At 44.5% G+C, this 18,624-nt stretch overlaps 3 protein-coding genes across 5 annotated transcripts; 2 read left to right on the forward strand and 1 right to left on the reverse strand.

The window, feature by feature from the left end:
- Window positions 1–6,104: 6,104 nt before the first annotated feature.
- On the forward strand, window positions 6,105–9,315 carry LOC122024769 (ABC transporter G family member 11-like). Its single transcript, XM_042583463.1, has 10 exons — window positions 6,105–6,736; window positions 6,828–7,117; window positions 7,174–7,345; window positions 7,427–7,549; window positions 7,633–7,761; window positions 7,840–8,034; window positions 8,141–8,227; window positions 8,309–8,581; window positions 8,661–8,768; window positions 8,849–9,315. Exons 1-10 carry the CDS (start codon window positions 6,314–6,316, stop codon window positions 9,188–9,190), a joined length of 2,142 nt encoding a protein of 713 aa, XP_042439397.1. The 5' UTR covers window positions 6,105–6,313; the 3' UTR covers window positions 9,191–9,315.
- A 2,463-nt stretch (window positions 9,316–11,778) lies between these two features.
- LOC122022687 (pentatricopeptide repeat-containing protein At2g02980, chloroplastic) lies at window positions 11,779–13,664 on the forward strand. Its single transcript, XM_042580742.1, has one exon. The coding sequence runs from the start codon at window positions 11,841–11,843 to the stop codon at window positions 13,641–13,643; it is 1,803 nt and encodes a 600-aa protein (XP_042436676.1). The 5' UTR covers window positions 11,779–11,840; the 3' UTR covers window positions 13,644–13,664.
- Window positions 13,665–13,781: 117 nt separating this feature from the next.
- On the reverse strand, window positions 13,782–18,201 carry LOC122022688 (tetraspanin-19-like). 3 transcript variants are annotated; one of them, XM_042580744.1, is made up of 7 exons: window positions 17,986–18,200; window positions 16,420–16,519; window positions 15,339–15,419; window positions 15,156–15,260; window positions 14,176–14,352; window positions 14,042–14,046; window positions 13,782–13,978 (listed from the first exon to the last, which is right to left on the reverse strand). In XM_042580744.1, exons 1-7 carry the CDS (start codon window positions 18,132–18,134, stop codon window positions 13,948–13,950), a joined length of 648 nt encoding a protein of 215 aa, XP_042436678.1. In that variant the 5' UTR covers window positions 18,135–18,200; the 3' UTR covers window positions 13,782–13,947. The 3 variants fall into 3 exon arrangements, with proteins under 3 accessions (XP_042436678.1, XP_042436677.1, XP_042436679.1); XM_042580743.1 differs by lacking the exon at window positions 14,042–14,046 and having other exon boundaries at window positions 17,986–18,201; XM_042580745.1 differs by lacking the exon at window positions 14,042–14,046 and having other exon boundaries at window positions 13,782–13,987; window positions 17,986–18,199.
- Window positions 18,202–18,624: the final 423 nt, after the last annotated feature.

Genomic DNA, 18,624 nt, shown 5'->3' on the forward strand with positions numbered 1-18,624 from the left:
CACGAAGATCCACTTAGGGAGAGAGAGGAGACTCCCGTAGAAGTGGGCGAAGGCGCGGCCAGCCATGCACCGACCGGTGGGGCCACCTCGAGCTCACAGCCTTAGGCGGAGCGACGCCCCCTCCTTCCTGTCGAATAACCCTTGGGCTCGGCCTCTTCCGACGTGCCGCTGACCCGACGCAAAAGGCGCCGAGCGGATCCATCTTCGCGCTCCGCCACCTCGAGTGCTCAACCGGTCGAGAGGGTCGAAACTTCGACTCTGGCCGCTCTCCCAGCGACTGTGGAGGCATCCTCGTCCAATCAGACATCCTCTTTGGCCGAGCTACCGGAAGGGGTCATGGTCGCATCACCCGTGGCCTTCTTGCCGCCTCCAAGGCCAGTAGTCGTCCAATGGTCCGAGATCTCACCGACATCCGGTCGGGCGACCTCATCCCACTCGGGCCCGAGCGGCCGACGATCTATTATGGCGATCCTCCATCTGCCGACAGAGGACTACAGTGAGCCGAGCGCCCAATCCCGGATCCTCGAGCACCAGAACCTCATCCGGGGGTCGCTTACCGATGTCTGGGAGGATGCCCGGGCTCGTGCGGCGATGCTAACTCCGGATGCCCTGGTCGACAGTGACACCCAAATGGCCACCGGGGTAAGTTTGTTAAAGTAAACTCTTGGCTTACCTCCATTTGGCTATAACATTTTCCCCTTTTACTTGCAGTATTGGGTGGAGAGCTTGGCCATGTGCCACAGGCTCGCCTTCTTGGGGGACGAGTTCAAGAAACTCCAGGTCTCGTGCAGCATCTCTTCCTCCCAGGGGCTATCGATTTCTGAGGTTGAGAAGCTGAGGGTCGACTTGGAGAAGAGTAATAAGCTTCTGAAGGTCGAGCAAAAAAAGTCTGCCAACCAGGAGGTGATGCTGGCTTAGTACAAAAAATAGGTCGTGACCTTCGATAAGAAGATAGAGTCGGCCACTGTTCGGAAGCAACGGGCCATCAATGACCTCAAGTTGAAGAACCAGGAGGCCAGGAAGCTCGCCCAAAAGCTCAAGGAGGCCGAAGATTTTATGGTGGCGGAGCGGAGCAACCGCTCAGTCGAAGAAAAGTCCCTCCAGGATCAGATGGCCTCCAAAGATGCCACGATAGCCGCCGCTAAGGATGAGCTGGAGGGCTCCCGCGCAGAGCTACGTATCTACCAGGACGCCAAAGGGAGCATGTTTAAAACCATGAAGCAAGCCTACCTCCGTTCGGATGCATTCTGCGATAGATTCACCGATCGGGCCCTTCGCCTGTTTGACTTGGCGATCGAAGGGACGATCAGCCAGCTTCGTGAGGGGGGCCACTTGCCGACCGCTGTGACGAGCAAAGTCATAAGTCGGGATAAACTTACAGCCGCTCTGCCCGACGACATATTAGACTACTTAGAGTGAGGCTGAGAGCTTGATCTTTGTACTCCTTTTTTTGTAAGCTTTTCCAAGTATTAATGCATGCCCAGCCGTTCGGCGAGACTTTTTCTTATTGTATTCGTATTCCGATCTTCCTTTAGTCATATTGTAGTCCCATAATTCCTCTGTTCGGCCGTAATTTTTATGCGCGTCTGCTCGATTCTAGTGTGTTCTCTCGAACGAGCCTTTCATTTGCCATTTTGGGGGCTTTCGGGCAACCCTCATCTGCAGTCAGCCGTTCGACCACCTGCGTAGTCTTGGGGCTGTCGTTGCCACTTGTCTAGTTGATGAAGCTTCGGACATGCCATCGCCGCTTGACGGTTCAAAGTAGGCTCTCATTTAACGTCGTCGCTCGACGATTCGAAGCAAGCTCGCGTTTAACGTCATCACTCGACGATTTATTGGAGACTCAAGTTTAACGTCGTCGTTCAACGATTTGAAGCAGACTCGTGTTTAACGTCGTCATTCGACGATTTATTGGAGACTCGAGTTTAACGTCGCCGCTTGAGGATTTGGTGGAGACGAGGGTTTAAGGTCGACGCTCGACCGTTAGTGGAGACAAGGGTTTAAGGTCGCCGCTCGATCGTTGCTGGAGAAACGTTTAAGGTCGCCGCTCGACCGTTGGTGGAGACAAGCATTTAAGGTCGCCGCTCGACCGTTGAGGGAGACGAGCGTATAATGTCGCCGCTCGATCGTTGACAAAGATGCGCTTGGAGGCCTTAGTTTTCTTTTATTCAAACTTTGCCTTGTGTTCGACAAACATACAATAGATATTAAATACAAAATTTACTCGCGCACCTCTCACCCAGCCCTGTAGGGTTGAAGATGGTTCGCACTCCAAGGTCTGTCGAGTTGCCTTCCTTCCTCATCCTCCAAATAGTAGGCGCTCGAATAGAGCTTCCGCACGACCTTGAATGGTCCTGCCCATGGTGCCTCGAGCTTGGCGATGTTGTCGACCGACTTCATTTTTTTCCATACGAGGTCGCCGACCTGGAAGGACCTCGGGATTACTCGTCAATTGTAATTCTGCTTCATGCGTTATCGGTAAGCCGTTATCCGAGCGACAGCTTTTGCTCTTTCTAAGTCCACCAGGTCGAGCTCCATTAAACTCCGTTCGACGTTTCCTTCGTCGTAGTGCTGCACCCGGTCGGACTCTACCCCGACCTCTACAGGGATAACCGCTTCTCTACCATATACCAACTGAAACGGGGTTACGTCGGTCGCCTCTTTCGGAGTCGTGCGGAGAGACCATAGCACGTTGGGGAGCTCGTCGACCCAGTTACCTCCCATGTGGTCGAGCCGAGCGCGCAAGACCTTGAGGATCTCCCGATTAGTAATTTCCGCTTGCCCATTGCCTTGGGGGTAGGCCACCAAAGTGAAAGATTGTTGGATGTCATAGCCTTCACACCATTCCTTAAGCTTCCGATCGATGAACTGCCTTCCGTTGTCAGACACGAGTCGGTGCGGGATCCCGAACCGGCAGACAATGTTCTGCCAGATAAACTTGGTAAATATACGCTCGGTGATTCTGGCAAGTGGCTCGACCTCAACCCATTCTGAGAATGTGGATGCTGTCCGAAAGTCGAGGAGGTGGATGCTAGGGACGTGACGCTCCTGTTGACCTCCGAGGGACTTTGCTCCTGCCTGCAACACAAACAGCGTCAGTGCCGAGCCAGGGAATGACCCCCCGCGATGGCCCTCCGACGCTCAAGTCAGTCTTCGGTGAAGCAAGAAGCAAAGGTAACTGTAGCGCAACTTTAGAGATCGCGAGAAAATCATACCTCCGTCGATGCTTGGACCCCCCTTTATATAGGGCTCCTATAGCATATGTTCTCGCTTCTTAAAGCGGGCACATTTTCCCAAGCTTTCCCTGAGGGACATATCCGTAAAGTGTCCCTAACATAGTACCTTAACGGGCCGAGCATATCTTTGAAGTGACAGTGGAAGCTTCCATCGTACGATCTTTTGTCTGACCATGCCACCTATCGGCGGCACTAACTCCCAAAAGGATGTCGAAAGATATCCCGCTGCATTTGTTGCTTGGTCGAATGGAATGACCGCTTGGCTGAGAGCCCCCCATGGTGTCGTTCATTGCGAGGCGAGCGGGGATGACCGCTCGGTAGGAAGCCCTTTGTCTCCCCGAGAGGGAGACCCGCTCGGCTAATTGGCCTTAATCCATGTTGTCTGCCATAGTGCCGAGTAGAAGAGCCACTCGGCTCGGCTTCTGTGTGTCCTTTGAGCGTCGGTTTTAGTCCATGCCAGGGATGATGGGTCGGTGCTTAACTCCCGGTCGGGCTATGTCCCACCCGACCGGCAAAGACCCCTCCGTCCGTCGACTATCTTGACTCTGACCTTCGTTGACCTCCATCGTGAAAGCGGGGCGAGGCCCCTCCGTATCACTACATCATTATACATTGATACTGTACGAAAGTCGATGAGATGGATGCTAGGGATGTGACGCTCCTGTTGACATCCTGTGGACTCCACTCCTGCCTGCAACATAAGCAACGTCAGTACCGAGTCAGGGAAGGGGTCCCCGACGATGATCCTCCGACACTCAAGTTAGTCTTCGACGAAGCAAGAAGAAGTAAAGAGAACTGTAGCGCAACAGTAGAAATCACGAGAGAAGCATACCTCTGCCGATACTTGGACCCCTTTTATATAGAGCCCTGGAAGCGCGCGTGCATGCTTTCCAAGGTGAGCACGCATCTCAAAGCTTTCTCTGAAAAGACATGTCAGTAAAGTGTTCCTGACACAGTACGTTAACGGGTCGAGCATATATCTGAAGTGACAGTGGAAGCTTTCGCTGTATGATCTCCTGTCTGATCGTCCTGCCTGTCAGCGACATTAGCTCCCAAAAGGATGTCACAAGATATCCTTCTGTGTCTATTGCTTGGTCTAGCGGAATGGGCACTCGGTCGGAATTCTACTATCCTTGCGTTGTCTGCTGTCACGCCGAGCGGGATAGCCGCTTGACTGAGAGCCCACTGTCCAAGTGTCGTCTGTTGTCGGGCCGAGCGGGATAGCCGTTCGGCCGGAAGCCCACGTCCACATGCTCGATTGCTGGGCCAAGTGGGATAGTCGCTCGGTGGGTAGTTTACCGTTTGCGCGCTCAGCTGACGTTGAGTCTGCTGCTAGACCGATCGGGGAAGCCGCTCGGCTCAGCTTCTGTACGTCCTTTGAGCGTCGGTCTGATTGCTCCCTGTACCGAAGATGGTGGGTCGGTGTTTAATTCCCGATCGACGTATGACTTGCTTGACTGGTTAACACCGTACACCTGTTGACCGTCTTGACTTTGACTTCCACCGTGACAATACGGTGGGGTCCCTCCTAATCACCGCATCATATATTTATATTTATAAAATTATATTATTATTAAAAAAAATTAATTTAAAAATTTTAAATACAAGAAGGATATGAGTTATAAGAATAGAGGTGAAAGAGAGACAAATGGGAGGTAGTGATATGATCACCTCTTCACAACATAAATATATATATTTTTCCCTCTTAATATTTTCGACTCCATCCTTAAATTTTATTATTTTCTTTTGATCAAAGAAATCCTTACTGACTAGCTCGCTGACCAACTAGTTGTTGGTTGATCCATAGTTCTTTAGTGGGAGTAGTTTAGTTAAACTGTAGGCGGCTTTTGCTTTCATAATGTCTCTTGCTAACCGTGCTGGACGCGTCGAGCTTGCCTTCATTAATTTACCAAAGACAAAAACAAATGTCCACATATATAATTCAGTATATAAATGTAATTATGTGTTTTACCGTATGGTAATTAACTGACTGTTACAAATATCAGGATGCATGTGCTCTGGAATAGCTAGCTGATAGATCATAGAACTGAAATCGACGCATATATACGATATACTTAATTAATGCTTGCTGGCCCTAAGAGAAAAACACTACTTTATTAATTTTGATTGTCTTTTCGTTGGAGTTATCAGCGTTAATTTTGTCATTAATCGTCATGCTAATGAATTTATAAGCAATATTACACAAGTCAAATGCACTCATAATTGCGTCGACTGGGAGTAAGCTGGAATACATGCAAACTAATGGTCAATTCAGAAAACTTAATGCGAGCAGCAATGTTTCAACGCACCATGTAAGCATTTTTCGGTGTAGCTCGTTCACATTCTCATTAAGAAGAAGGAAATTAATGCAATGGTCGGTTGGAGAGTCGGATAAAGTTTAATTACCAGTTAATTTCCCAAGATAAAGACATGCTCCTACTAAGATTAAGAATATTCTTAATAGAATAATAGAAACAGTTATCCTTCGTGTTTAGATTTTAGAATTCAATGCAAACTTCCTTTCTTTCTTGTCTGTCCAACTACTAGCTAATTAGATTGTCCGGTTCTGTGGTATAGGGATGATGGCAAAATATGAATATGTTTACCCCTAGTATTTCCGTCAAGTCATCCCAGGATCAATACGGAAGAGGTAAAGCATGGATGACTATTAACTTTTGAAATAGTGACTAATAAATAAGAGAAGTATTTATCTCGACTTTGTCGATATTCGAACTTCAAATTTTATGATGATAATATTTCATGCGTCGTCCTGGAAACTAGTGAGAAGGAGATTTGAGCGTGCCGCTCTATTAATTGCACCACAACAACCATCTGTCACAATTAATGCATGCATCCATCCACGACCCATGCAACAATCCGTAGAATAACAGCAGCGAAATCGTTGTGACTTGCTCATGCCAATTCCATCATCGATCGATCGTTTGCTAGCTCCTCCTGATCGATCATCACATTATTTATACCTGCTCTGTTTGGCCATCGATCCTCGTGATGGTTGGGCACGCCGTTTTGATCTCCGAGTCGATCACACCTTTTCCGGCACGCCGATCGACTAGTTTATGAGCAGTGCGAGAACAGGCTCGAGTGATCGAGAGATGAAGGCGGCGGCCGAGGTGATGATGGAGATCGAGGCGAACAAGCCGGCGGGGAACGGGTTGGCGGTCGGCCGGGGGCTGAGCCCGCTGAGCGAGACGCTGTGGAAGGAGAAGACGAACGTGGAGCTGATCGACGACGTGTCGGCGAGGCTGACGTGGAAGGACCTGACGGTGACGGTGACGGTCGCCGGCGGAGAGACGCACCGGGTGTTGGAGGGGCTCACCGGCTTCGCCGAGCCCGGGGCGCTGACGGCGCTCATGGGCCCCTCGGGGTCCGGCAAGTCGACGCTGCTCGACGCCCTCGCCGGCCGCCTCGCCGCCAACGCCTTCCTCTCAGGCGCCATCCTCCTCAACGGCCGCAAGGCCAAGCTCTCCTTCGGGACCGCCGTACGTCGAAATCAATCAACAGCACGAACTACTCCAAACGTTGATTGCTCTGTTTTTCAAAATTTTTCCGATTAACACTCTGCCATCACAGGCCTATGTGACGCAGGACGACACCTTGATCGGAACTCTGACGGTGAGGGAGATGATCTCCTACTCCGCCCGCCTCCGGCTGCCGGACAAGATGCCCAAGGAGGAGAAGCGGGCTCTGGTGGAAGGCACCATCATGGAGATGGGCCTCCAGGATTGCGCAGACACAGTGATCGGCAATTGGCACCTCCGGGGGATCAGCGGCGGCGAGAAGAGGAGGGTCAGCATCGGCCTCGAAATCCTCATGAGGCCGAGGTTGCTCTTCCTCGACGAACCCACCAGCGGCCTCGACAGGTAACAGATAAAGCTCTGGCTTCATCATCTAGCTACTTACTAATTTGCAATTGCAGCGCTTCCGCCTTCTTCGTCACCCAAACGCTGCGAGGTTTGTCGAGAGACGGCAGGACTGTGATCGCTTCGATTCACCAGCCCAGCAGCGAGGTCTTCGAGCTATTCGATCGCCTCTATTTGCTCTCCGGCGGCAAAACCGTCTACTTTGGCCAGACTTCAGACGCTTGCGAGGTACAACTAGCTAGCTAGCTAGCTAGATTCTCTGCACATCTTCAACAGATTAACCGCCATCTACTTTCATTTACATGGCAGTTCTTTGCTCAAGCTGGATTTCCCTGCCCGCCTTTGCGGAATCCGTCGGACCATTTCTTAAGGTGCATAAACTCAGATTTCGACAAAGTGAAGGCCACTCTGAAGGGATCTCTAAAGACAAGAGTACCATGCTTCACCCGCCGCCAAAATTCTATTTAGATCCATAGAGAAATCAAACTCACTACGTTCGTGCTTCGATTCTTCAGGTGGAAAGGAGCGACGACCCGCTCGAAAGAATGACGACGTCCGAAGCGATTAGAACGATGATCGAGTTCTACAGTCACTCCCAGCAGTACTACCACGCGAGGGAGAAAGTGGATGAGATTTCGAGAGTTGTACGTGCCATTAATTCTCATCGAAAGAATTAAACTCGTAATAAATTACTAACGCAAAGAGTTGATCGACTGTGGCAGAAAGGAACGGTGTTGGATTCCGGAGGCAGTCAAGCGAGCTTCTTGATGCAAGCTTTCACCTTGACGAAGCGATCTTTCGTGAACATGTCCAGGGATTTTGGCTACTACTGGCTAAGGCTGCTCATCTACATTGTCGTGACCATCTGCATTGGGACAATCTACTTGAACGTTGGAACCGGATACACCTCCATATTGGTGCTCTCCTCTCTTCAGATCACTAGCTTCACTAAACTTTGAGCTTAACATCTATCTCAACATAAGATAATTAAATCTTCTTTAATATCTTGTCCTACGACGACAGGCTCGGGGGGCATGCGCTTCGTTTGTGTTCGGCTTCGTCACGTTCATGTCCATCGGCGGATTCCCGTCCTTCGTGGAGGATATGAAGGTGCATTTAAAATCCGACCTAGCTGTTGATGTAGCATGAAACTGAACAAAATTAATTGCCTCTTTTCTCATCCTCGTGCAGGTTTTTCAGAGAGAGAGGCTGAATGGGCATTACGGTGTCTTAGCGTTTGTCATCAGCAACACCATTTCTGCAATGCCTTTCTTGATCGTGATCACCTTGGTCTCGGGAACTCTCTGCTATTTCATGGTACGCCTTCACTCGGGCTTCACACATTACCTGTTCTTCGTGCTGGCTCTCTATGCCAGTGTCACAGTGGTGGAGAGCTTGATGATGGCCATTGCCAGCGTAGTCCCTAATTTTCTCATGGGGATCATCATCGGAGCTGGGATTCAGGTAACAAACACTTTGTTTTAATTTGGAAACTTAATTAAAAAATTTCTGAGGTGTCTTGCAATTTTGATTCGATAAACAGGGGATATTCATGCTTGTTTCTGGATACTTCAGACTCCCTAATGACATCCCAAAGCCCTTTTGGAGGTACCCAATGACATATATCAGCTTCCACTACTGGGCATTGCAGGTATGATACACAAGTAAACGATGCAATTCATTCATTCTTTCTTTCTGATTTATTTATTTATTTATTTACCATAATTGCAGGGTCAGTATCAAAATGACTTGAGAGGTTTAGTATTCGACAACCAGACACCAGACCTGCCAAAGATTCCGGGAGAATACATACTCGAAAACATCTTTCAGATTGACGTCGACCGGTCTAAATGGCTTGATCTTTCGGTTCTCTTCAGCATGATTGTCATTTACAGGATGTTCTTCTTCTTGATGATCAAGATTAGTGAGGATGTGACCCCATGGATAAGAGGATACATTGCCAGAAGAAGGTTACAGAAGAAGCAAAGTTCTTCCACTGATCTCGCCACTCGGGCACCTTCTCTTAGGAGCTACGTAGTCGAATTGGAATCCAGTTCGACCAGCAGTAGTTAGATAACTAAAGCTGAGCTTATCACATACAATTAAGAGATTATAGATGGAGTTATCAAAGTGTTACTTCTTGTTCATGAGAATACATACAAAAGTTTGTTTATATAAGAATGATATTTGATACTTCATGTCATGACCTAACAATTTATATACAGACAGTAAAAACGCTGAAATTATATGTATGTCAGAAGATTTAAAGCGGCACGGGTGAGATGATGATCTTGAGGAGATCAAATCAATGAAGCCATATGGAAGTTAATGCACTGAAGCTTCAGGTACTCTGATTTAGCATATGTCCCGACAGACTTGCAAGATGCCAGAATTGCAATGGCTAGTTTGATCTTCAATCACGGCGACTACACAGAAGGAAAGGAGCGCGAACTCGAGCAAGTCAAAGATCTAGTAGGCAACAATTCTTGTGCAGTGTGTTTATCCAATTCTCTGAAAAGCATTCATTGCTCATCAACAACTCTCTCAAAGAATTTATGCATGCCTTTACTTCAGTGGACTAGTTACCATCCTTTTTTTCCACTAATTGTGTTATCCTTTTGATTTTGTTTAACTAGTTGCTAAGTTCTTTTTCCCCTAAAAATCTTGAGCTTCTAGACAACAAAACTCCATTTCAACTTCACAAAATTGTTAGTTGGAGAAATGCTTTAATGTTAAGCTGCTCCTTGCTCAAATCATATGACCAAGAATAATAAATATGTTGATGTTAAATCAGCTAATAAAGTCAAACTAACCAAAAGAATTATATGGCTTGGTTGAATCAAACCTTCAGCAAGATGCTATCAAATTTAAGGCTGATTGAAGAAAGATAAGACTCCATTTTTGTTTTCCTTTTATTTTGTAATTTAAAATAGTTGCAAGACATAACAAGCATTTGAATGCATCTACACTCTGCGTGCCACAGATTACCTTCAGAGCAGTTACTTTCTTTAGGTGTAGGAAAAACGGCTAGCTGGAGCAAGAGGAGCAGCTACAACAGCTTAAATGCACCAATAGTTTCAGTAGTTCAGAAGAATTGATTTGCAATCAATACTCATAAATTGAGAAGAGATTCATTGATGGCCATTCTTAAAGGATTGGCAGCATTTTTACCCACACAATGCCCATTCGCTTGAAATAATTTCTGAATCAAAGCCACATATAATGCTTGCATGTGTACCTGTCTCCACTTGATGGCATATAACTAACAAAGACGGCATCACCCATTTCTAATCCAAGTTTACAGATAAGAATGGATCTTACGGTTTTATGGCATGCTCAAAGAGGCAGGACAATCGGCATTTAGAGAAGAAAGCATCGCGACTAACACACCGAAATCATTGTTGCCGAGTTAAATGTTCTTAAGAAATGGTGGGGAAAGGAAATGTTGGCATGAAAGTGTTACATCATGAAAGCTGAACATCAGTCAGGTCCACAAGCAACTCATCAGTTTGAATTGCCTACTCAGTTTCAGAAAATAAAAGGAGAATGAGGTCTTTAAATTGTATCAAACTCATGCAATTTCATATATTTTAATATCAAGCATTAGGTTGGAGAGCTTAGAACAATTTGATATAACAACTGCAAGTCCATTAAGATTATAGGATCTGGGAATAGTGTAGTGGATGAAGGAATGGAAAGGTTCACAACTAGATGTCTTCAATCTTCATCCAGGAATTTTGTGGCAAAACTTACTGAGAAATCATCCATCGTCTGAACAAAAATAGACAGGCAATAAACAAGAACATGCTGAGTTATTGCTGTCCTAATAAATGGCCAAATTTTATTTCTTCACTTTCGGTGGTGCATGCCAACTCTTTAACGGATTCTTTATGGTCCATTTACCATTGGATCCTATTCCAAATCATCAAAATTATGGATAAGGCTGTAAACGAGCCGAGTTGAGCCAAGTTTTAGGATGTTCAAGCTTGTTTGATAAGATAATCAAGTCGAGTTGAGCCGAACTTAAAATGAACCAAGCTTTTGAAATGAGTGTTCAAGTTTGGCTTGGTTTATTGTTTATGAGCTTGAGCTTGTTTGAAGCTTGGCTTGAGCTTGGTTCGTTTAAATGTTATCAAGCTCTCAATTCAAGTTTGGCTTGAGCTTGGTTTGAGCTTGGTTCGAGCTTGATTTGAGCTTGGTTCGAGTTTGATTTGAGCTTGGTTTGTTTAGATGTTATCAGGCTCTCAATTCAAGCTTGTTTGATTGTTTGAAACTTTTAGTTATTTGATTGGTTATTGAGCTTGATAATTTTTATTTATTTTTTATTTTATTTTATTGTTTATTTAGTATATTGAAAAGAATTTTATTAATGAATATGGTTCGTAAACATTATTCATGAACGTTGTTCACAAATATTGTTCACGAACATTAACGAGCTGAACACATATGTGTTCAGCTTGTTTATTTAGCTTAACGAGCTGTTAAGCTTGTTTGTTTAATTAATCTTATGTATATTAAATGAATAAAAACAAACTCTTATCAAGTCGAACACTAAATTTACTCACGAATGCTTAATTTATTTACGACCCTAATTATGGACCATATATTTTTTTTCCTTCTCTTACGAATTATGACATGCTTTGAATCCGAATACGAAAAGTCTTCGGGTCAAACTTGGCCCGATCCATTTAATCTTTTGTGGGTGTGGTGACGGGTGGAGATCATGGGGTCGTTGCCGGTCCAAATGAGCTCCGCTGCCGCTCCCGCCAATTCTATGCCCAACGGTCACCAACCGTCGCACTTCCCGCCGCCGTTTCCCTCCTCCCTGCTCGCTCGCTGCTCCTCCCTCCGCGATCTCCAGCAGCTCCACGCCCTCGCCATCAAGTACCAGCTCCACCATCGCCCTCCCTTCGTCGCCCGCCTCATCGCTTCCTGCCCCCCTTCCGCCTCCGACTACGCCCGCAGCCTGTTCGACCAAATCCCCCACCCCGACTCCGTCCTCTTCAACGTCCTCTCTCGCGGCTACGCCCGCTCCCACCACCCCCTCCGCTCCGTCTCCCTCTTCGCCCAAATGCTCCTCTCCGGAGTTGCCCCCGACGCGTACTCCTTCCCTGCCCTCCTCAAGGCCTGCGCCACCGCCAGAGCCCTGCCGGAGGGCCGCCAGGCCCACGCTGCCGCCCTCAAGCTCGGCTTAGCCGACAACGCCTACGTCCTCCCCACTCTCATCAGCATGTACGCCGAGTGCAGCGACCTCGACGCCGCGCGCGGAGTCTTTTGCCGGGAAGGTGCTCGATGCGTGGTCTCCTACAACTCCTTAATCACCGCCTGCGTCCGAAGCAGCCGCCCCGGGGAGGCGCTAGCCCTTTTCCGCGAGATGCAGGCGAAGGCTCTCCGGCCGACCGATGTCACTGTGCTCAGCGTCCTCTCCGCCTGCGCCCTCCTCGGCGCGCTCGAATTGGGGAAGTGGATCCACGAGTACGCCAAAAAGAACGGGTTTTGTTCGTTCGTGAAGGTCAACACGGCGTTGATCGATATGTATGCGAAATGTGGGAGCTTGGACGATGCCGTCGCCGTGTTCGACGAAATGAGCTCCAAGGACACGCAAGCTTGGTCCACCATGATCGTGGCCTACGCGATCCATGGCCACGGCGGCCAAGCCCTCGACCTGTTCGATGGAATGCTGAAGCAGGGAATAGAGCCGGACGGAATCACATTCCTCGGGGTGTTGTATGCCTGCAGCCACTCCGGGAAGGTGGAGCAAGGGCTCAGCTACTTCCACAGCATGAGGAGTCGCCATGGCATTGCTCCGAGCATCAAGCACTACGGGTGCATGGTGGATCTGTTGGCCCGTGCTGGCCGGCTCATCGAGGCCTATGAGTTCATCGACGGAATGCCGATGAGGCCCACAGTGATCTTGTGGCGTGCATTGCTGTCAGCTTGTGGATGCCATGGGGATGTGGAGCTTGGCCAACAGGTGTTTGAGAGGATACTAGAACTCGACGACACTCATGGTGGTGACTATGTCATTATATCCAACATGTGTTCGTCTCACGGAAGATGGGAGGATGCAAACCGAATAAGGAAGTTGATGGGTGAGAAAGGGGTGGTGAAGGTTCCCGGTTGTAGCTCAATCGAGGTCAAAAATACTGTGCATGAGTTTTTCTCCGGTGATGGTAAGCACCCCCAATCAAGAATGGCACACAGGATGGTGGATGAAGTGGTGGAGCAGTTGAAGTCAGTAGGCTATGTCCCCGATACCTCGCGGGTGTTTCATGCAGACATGGGAGAGGAGGCGAAGGCAGCAAGCCTTAGATATCACAGCGAGAAGTTAGCGATCGCATTCGGGCTTACGACGACGCCACCAGGGACGACATTGCGCATTGTCAAGAACCTACGGGTTTGCGGGGACTGCCACTCCATGGCGAAGTTAGTATCGCTGGTGTTTGACAGGGAGATTGTTCTCCGAGATCTCAATCGATTCCACCACTTCAAGAATGGATCATGTTCTTGTGGAGATTTCTGGTAGTGAAGGAAAATTACATTCTCATCTTGGATCCTTTTGTATCCGACATAATCAACAACTTTACCACTTGCTAAGAAATGGTAGTAATAAATAACGTACTTAATTGACAACAACAATTTAGACGACTAAATAAAACCAAAGTTTTAAAGCAATATGAAACTCAATATATGCAATAAGAATACATTGTAAATCAGATTTATACATACACACTACCACACAAAATAACACTGATCGATCAATAGGATCATGTCTCAAACAAATAAAGAGTTGCCTCCATGAAATACTGATATGTTCTTGGTTGCGTTATTTACAGGCCATTCACTCTCGGTGGACACACCCTGAAATCACTGGAAATTTCAATACATACTACTAGTTTCAGAATTATGAAGGCGAAAGCTTACCTACCCTGCAAAAGATTGGTTTACGTTGCTTAAACTTAACATAGACTGGGATTAGAGTCGGTAATCTACGACATGTCTGTATCTAAAGAATTTGCAAACTGAACTCATGGTTGAAACTGATAAGTATTACTTACATTCCAAGGCTCACTTTTGTATGGAACATGAAGATCAGTGGCATATGTTGCTCCTTGCTGAACCTGGTTCCTTAAGAGGGGAAGCCTTGCATTCACAGAATCATCATCGCTGTCGTAGTTGCTTCCGCTGTTTGAACCAACAGCTTTGAGAATCATGCCCAAGAAGATGGAGATCGCCTAGCATCATGAAACCTCATACTTAGAACAAATGACATAATCCAAACGTTCAATTATCATGCAAAGGGCGAGTAGTATATGGCAACTTCTATATGTAAGATTGTTCAATTTGTGAGTAGGTGGGACAAAGAGAAGTGATCCAGGTATCTTATGTCTATCGAATTTGTGGGTCCAACCATGGTGCAAAATGGAAAACACCAAGAGAAACTGGATTCCATGCTGCCTCCAGCTACAGAAAGTTCAATCTAACCATGATTTCAAATTACAGTTGGTAAATCAACAGTTCTAATTTTTCACCATCCCTAGCAATGATCCACCTAATTTTAATTAAGTCTGGTAAAAACCAAAATAATCCGATAGATTAGGTTGCACATAAACAATTTTCCCAATTAGATAGTAGTTCATTTCGAATATTGCCACCGCTAAAGTTAATCAGCTTTTAGTTAGCTAGGAGTTTAAGTTGATTAAAATAAAAATAATAACCATTAGGTTTGCCATCATTTTTTTTTCATTCTGTAAAGTTTCCTTCAAGCCCTGTCAAAAAAATCTTGACCTATTTTCTAAGGCACTGGAGACATGCTACCTAAGATTGAAGCAAGATATAAGAGAAAATAATTAATTGGCCTGAAAAAAAAAGTAGCTCACTGCTTTAGGGCACTGAGTATAACGCGTATCTAAGTAACTTGTGAAAATTTAGTTTTTCAGTCAAATCTAAAGATAGTTTCAGAGTTAAAGAAAAATGAGATAAACCACAGTTTAAAAGTAAGTTTTCCAATATTCAGTAAACTGTAAAAGAACCATACCTGTGCAGCTACAACAACCAAACCAACCCATTTGCACAACTCAAAGTTTGATCTAATGAAATTCTTAAACTCATTAAATCTCCCAGTTGTGTCTTCGGGAAAATCCTGTAAGTGATAAATCATATAGGTAACAAAAACTTCAAACTATGATCACAATAAAAAGCACAATCTTGATAGAGGTACCTCCTCCCAATCTTTATTCTGAATTACATCTGCAGTTATTGCAGCTTCCAACATAATAAGCAAGAAAATTAAAATCATGTACTGTTACATTTTAAGGATAACAGATATTGAGTCGAATCTTAGATCATGGCCCCCAAATGGTTGGGACTCATGATATTGATTAAACTAAAACAGTTTTATTGGTGATTGCTGCCCAAAAAAGGTAACTTAAGAGGAATTAGGAGCAAAACAAAAGAATTGGTCATAAATAATTCAAATTAGGGAGTATGCTCATGCTTTTCCTTGTTTTTGTCTGAGTCCATAAGAATATTGCCACTAGAATGGAAACAATTATACTTAAAATAGACTTAGCTATTTCCATCAATCAACAGAGGAGTTGTTTCAATATGAGGTACACCATATGCCGACTTCGATAAGTGTTTCAATCTTGTGCATTCACCAATTTTCTGATGCTAGTGATGGAAAATTGACCTGGACGCCCAATGCAATCATTTTCTAGTTAATTTTATTCCTTTTTCTTCTCCATTCTATCTCCTCGTTTCTTCAGTCTCACTCTTCCTTTCCATTTTCCCTTGACTATTTGCCAGTTAATGGAACAGAACAAATTATGTAACAAATTAAACTTTATTGATAGTTTACATCTAGTTTATATAAATTGCAAATAAGTTCATTGTTCAACATTTATAAGAATGTCTTTAGTTGCATTCTAAACTTAGCAGGAAGCAAATCCCTATTCCAGAACAAATATCAGCAATCTAAATATGCTCTCTGTACAGAAGACATGAGAAAATGCACACAGAGCTGAACTCATTAACCAAAAATACCAAGATTTATGTATCTGAAAAAAATGAAATATCAGTCAGCATCAGCAACAATCTGTACTCATTAGTGCCACATAAATATCAACGCAAACCTAAACTATTTTCTCCCTTCAATAGTTGAAATATTATGATGTATAAGGCAGGAGCCATTAAGCGCTAATTTTAAAACTATTCAGAATAAGAATATGACCATGTCTTTTTTGATTCATGGTCAAACATAGAACTAAAAGAACTTTAATTATAATTTGCAAGTAGGATACGAAAGAAATGCAGTGGGCATTAGATGTTTCTGCAGCAATATGACCAAAGCATGTTATCAAGCATAATGAAACTCCTAGGCCAAGAGAGGTGTAAATGAACCTGCAAGTGCATGAAAAAAGCTGAGAAAATAAGGATGTAAACAATTTGTTGAAACTACCTAAATGCAACATGAATGAAGAAGCAGGATTATATTAATTGTCTGTTCACAATATAACATATTCTTAACAAATAACCATATAAGCAAGAAATCCCATTGTATAGTCAGCAAAACTGAGAAGAATAAAACCTTATCTTTGCCTAGTCTTGTTGGATTGATTAATCAGATTCTGGTTCATTAGTTATCAGTTCATTAAATATAATTTAATCATTGTATTCCTAAATTAAACTCAATTCATAATCTTCAAAAACATGGCCAATTAGTGATTAAAGCAACTGCCAACAAATTGATGAACAAATTTGAAGCCAATGCATTAGTTGACAAGGATGACTATAGATATTTTTATTTTTTTTCTAAGACGTTTGTTGGTTATGACATCAAGGGGTTGTTGTGCTATTTTTGAATGTAAAGATGGATATTATAGTGGGGATATTTGTCCAATTAGACAAAATACTTTTTTTCGCATGCTCAATAGTAGACGATCAAAAAATTATTGTTAGAAAATTTGTTTCAACTTGCATGAGACTAGGACGGTACAAAAGCACAGTTAATATGGCAAAGTAGAGAACCGCAGTATTATCAGTATGAATAAGAGAGATGCACAAAGTGTTGTAGCCAACAATCTCTTATACTATAAACCCCTAATGTGCAGTTGCATAATTGCATTTCTCTAGATGGAGGAGCAACTATACCATTTTTTATTTGTATCCCTGTAACCACATTTCAATCATTTAAAGGTAATTTATAAACAGAAAGATTTTTCATTCTACATAATGCCTTAAATCAAATGTGATAGCTGAAATTACATCTTCAACTGAAGGATTAAGAAGTTACTATTTCTTCATGGTATGTAACGACTAAAACTCTGACCACAGCACCAAACGAACCAACGATCTTCCTGTTCTGTCACTCTGTTGAATTCTAGTAAAATCGCAGATTAAAGAAGAAAAAGAGGGATAGAGAGATAAAGAGACAGTTCTCTAGTAAAGAGAGAAAGGCCTAAAGCTCTATTTCCAAAACAAAATGGAAAGGAAAAGGAACAAAAATCAATTTTTCTTATGAAAATTTAAGTTCTAGGTTAAGCGCACAAAAAATGACTTTGAATTCTGAGCTAGACACGTGCAAGAGGACATGTCTCAGATCCCCAGTCGATCGTTCGACTATCAGAAACTCTTTCTACCGAAGAACATCTAATTCTTCAAATGAATCTCAAACAGATCGAACATCAAAAACTCCATTTGTAGTGTTATTTGTAAAAGCCCCGATTCTTCCCCGGACTACATTTAAAACACCAAAGAAAGAGAGAACAAACGGCCAAGTAAGTCTCTAGGAAACCAAAAGCTTCTAAGCGATGTCCAAACATAAAGAATTGAAGCTTAAACAAAATATGGCGAAGGACAAAACGAACCAGGGCAGCGTGGGATCGGCATGGGTTTCGCGGTGCCATACCCTCACCATCCAGAGGCCATAGAGGATGCACGCCACCCCAACAAGTCCCGCCACCGAGTTGACCATCTTCAGCATCGACTGCAGACAGCTTCGGAGGATCCTCCCCATCTCCGACGGAATACTCCCACGAACAATGCTATAGGAATTGAGGAAAGACGACGAAATAAAGGGGGACAAGGTTGTTGTTCATTTCAGGGATAAATTCCTTTCAGCCCTTTATTTTTTCATATTTGTAAAATCAGTCTCATAGTTCAAAATTATTTCTAAGAATTCATTTTTTTATTTTGTTTTTGAGAGTAATTCTAATCTATTATTTCCAAAATGTTGCCGTTCCGAAAGTTTAGAGAATCGACCAGGACAAGATGAAATGAATGCAATTAAGTGCGCGCCATCTGCCCACGTGGCACGGTTGACTGCCATGTGGACAGTGCCATTAGGCACGTAGGCAGACGCATACTCGTGCCGCATTTATTAAAGAATCTACAATGCATCATGGTCATAACCTTCATCATCTCATTATAAAATGTATATATATATATATATATATATATATACACACACGATCCATTAGTACAACATCATTATAACAATATATATC

This window comes from Zingiber officinale, chromosome 9B (genome assembly GCF_018446385.1).
Source record: "Zingiber officinale cultivar Zhangliang chromosome 9B, Zo_v1.1, whole genome shotgun sequence".
Classification (NCBI taxonomy): Eukaryota; Viridiplantae; Streptophyta; class Magnoliopsida; order Zingiberales; family Zingiberaceae; genus Zingiber; species Zingiber officinale.

What these genes read in the sequence shown, in the direction of transcription:
- LOC122024769 (XM_042583463.1), top strand. Translation starts at nt 6,314, where the DNA reads ATGAGCAGTGCGAGAACAGGCTCGAGTGATCGAGAGATGAAGGCGGCG. An exon ending in AGACTTCAGACGCTTGCGAG is followed by an intron (nt 7,346 to 7,426) that starts GTACAACTAGCT and finishes TTTACATGGCAG; the next exon opens with TTCTTTGCTCAAGCTGGATT. An exon ending in CCTTCGTGGAGGATATGAAG is followed by an intron (nt 8,228 to 8,308) that starts GTGCATTTAAAA and finishes ATCCTCGTGCAG; the next exon opens with GTTTTTCAGAGAGAGAGGCT.
- LOC122022687 (XM_042580742.1), top strand. Translation starts at nt 11,841, where the DNA reads ATGGGGTCGTTGCCGGTCCAAATGAGCTCCGCTGCCGCTCCCGCCAAT.
- LOC122022688 (XM_042580743.1), bottom strand. Translation starts at nt 18,134, where the DNA reads ATGGGGAGGATCCTCCGAAGCTGTCTGCAGTCGATGCTGAAGATGGTC. An exon ending in AGAATAAAGATTGGGAGGAG is followed by an intron (nt 15,261 to 15,338) that starts GTACCTCTATCA and finishes TATCACTTACAG; the next exon opens with GATTTTCCCGAAGACACAAC. An exon ending in TGGTTGTTGTAGCTGCACAG is followed by an intron (nt 14,353 to 15,155) that starts GTATGGTTCTTT and finishes TCATGATGCTAG; the next exon opens with GCGATCTCCATCTTCTTGGG.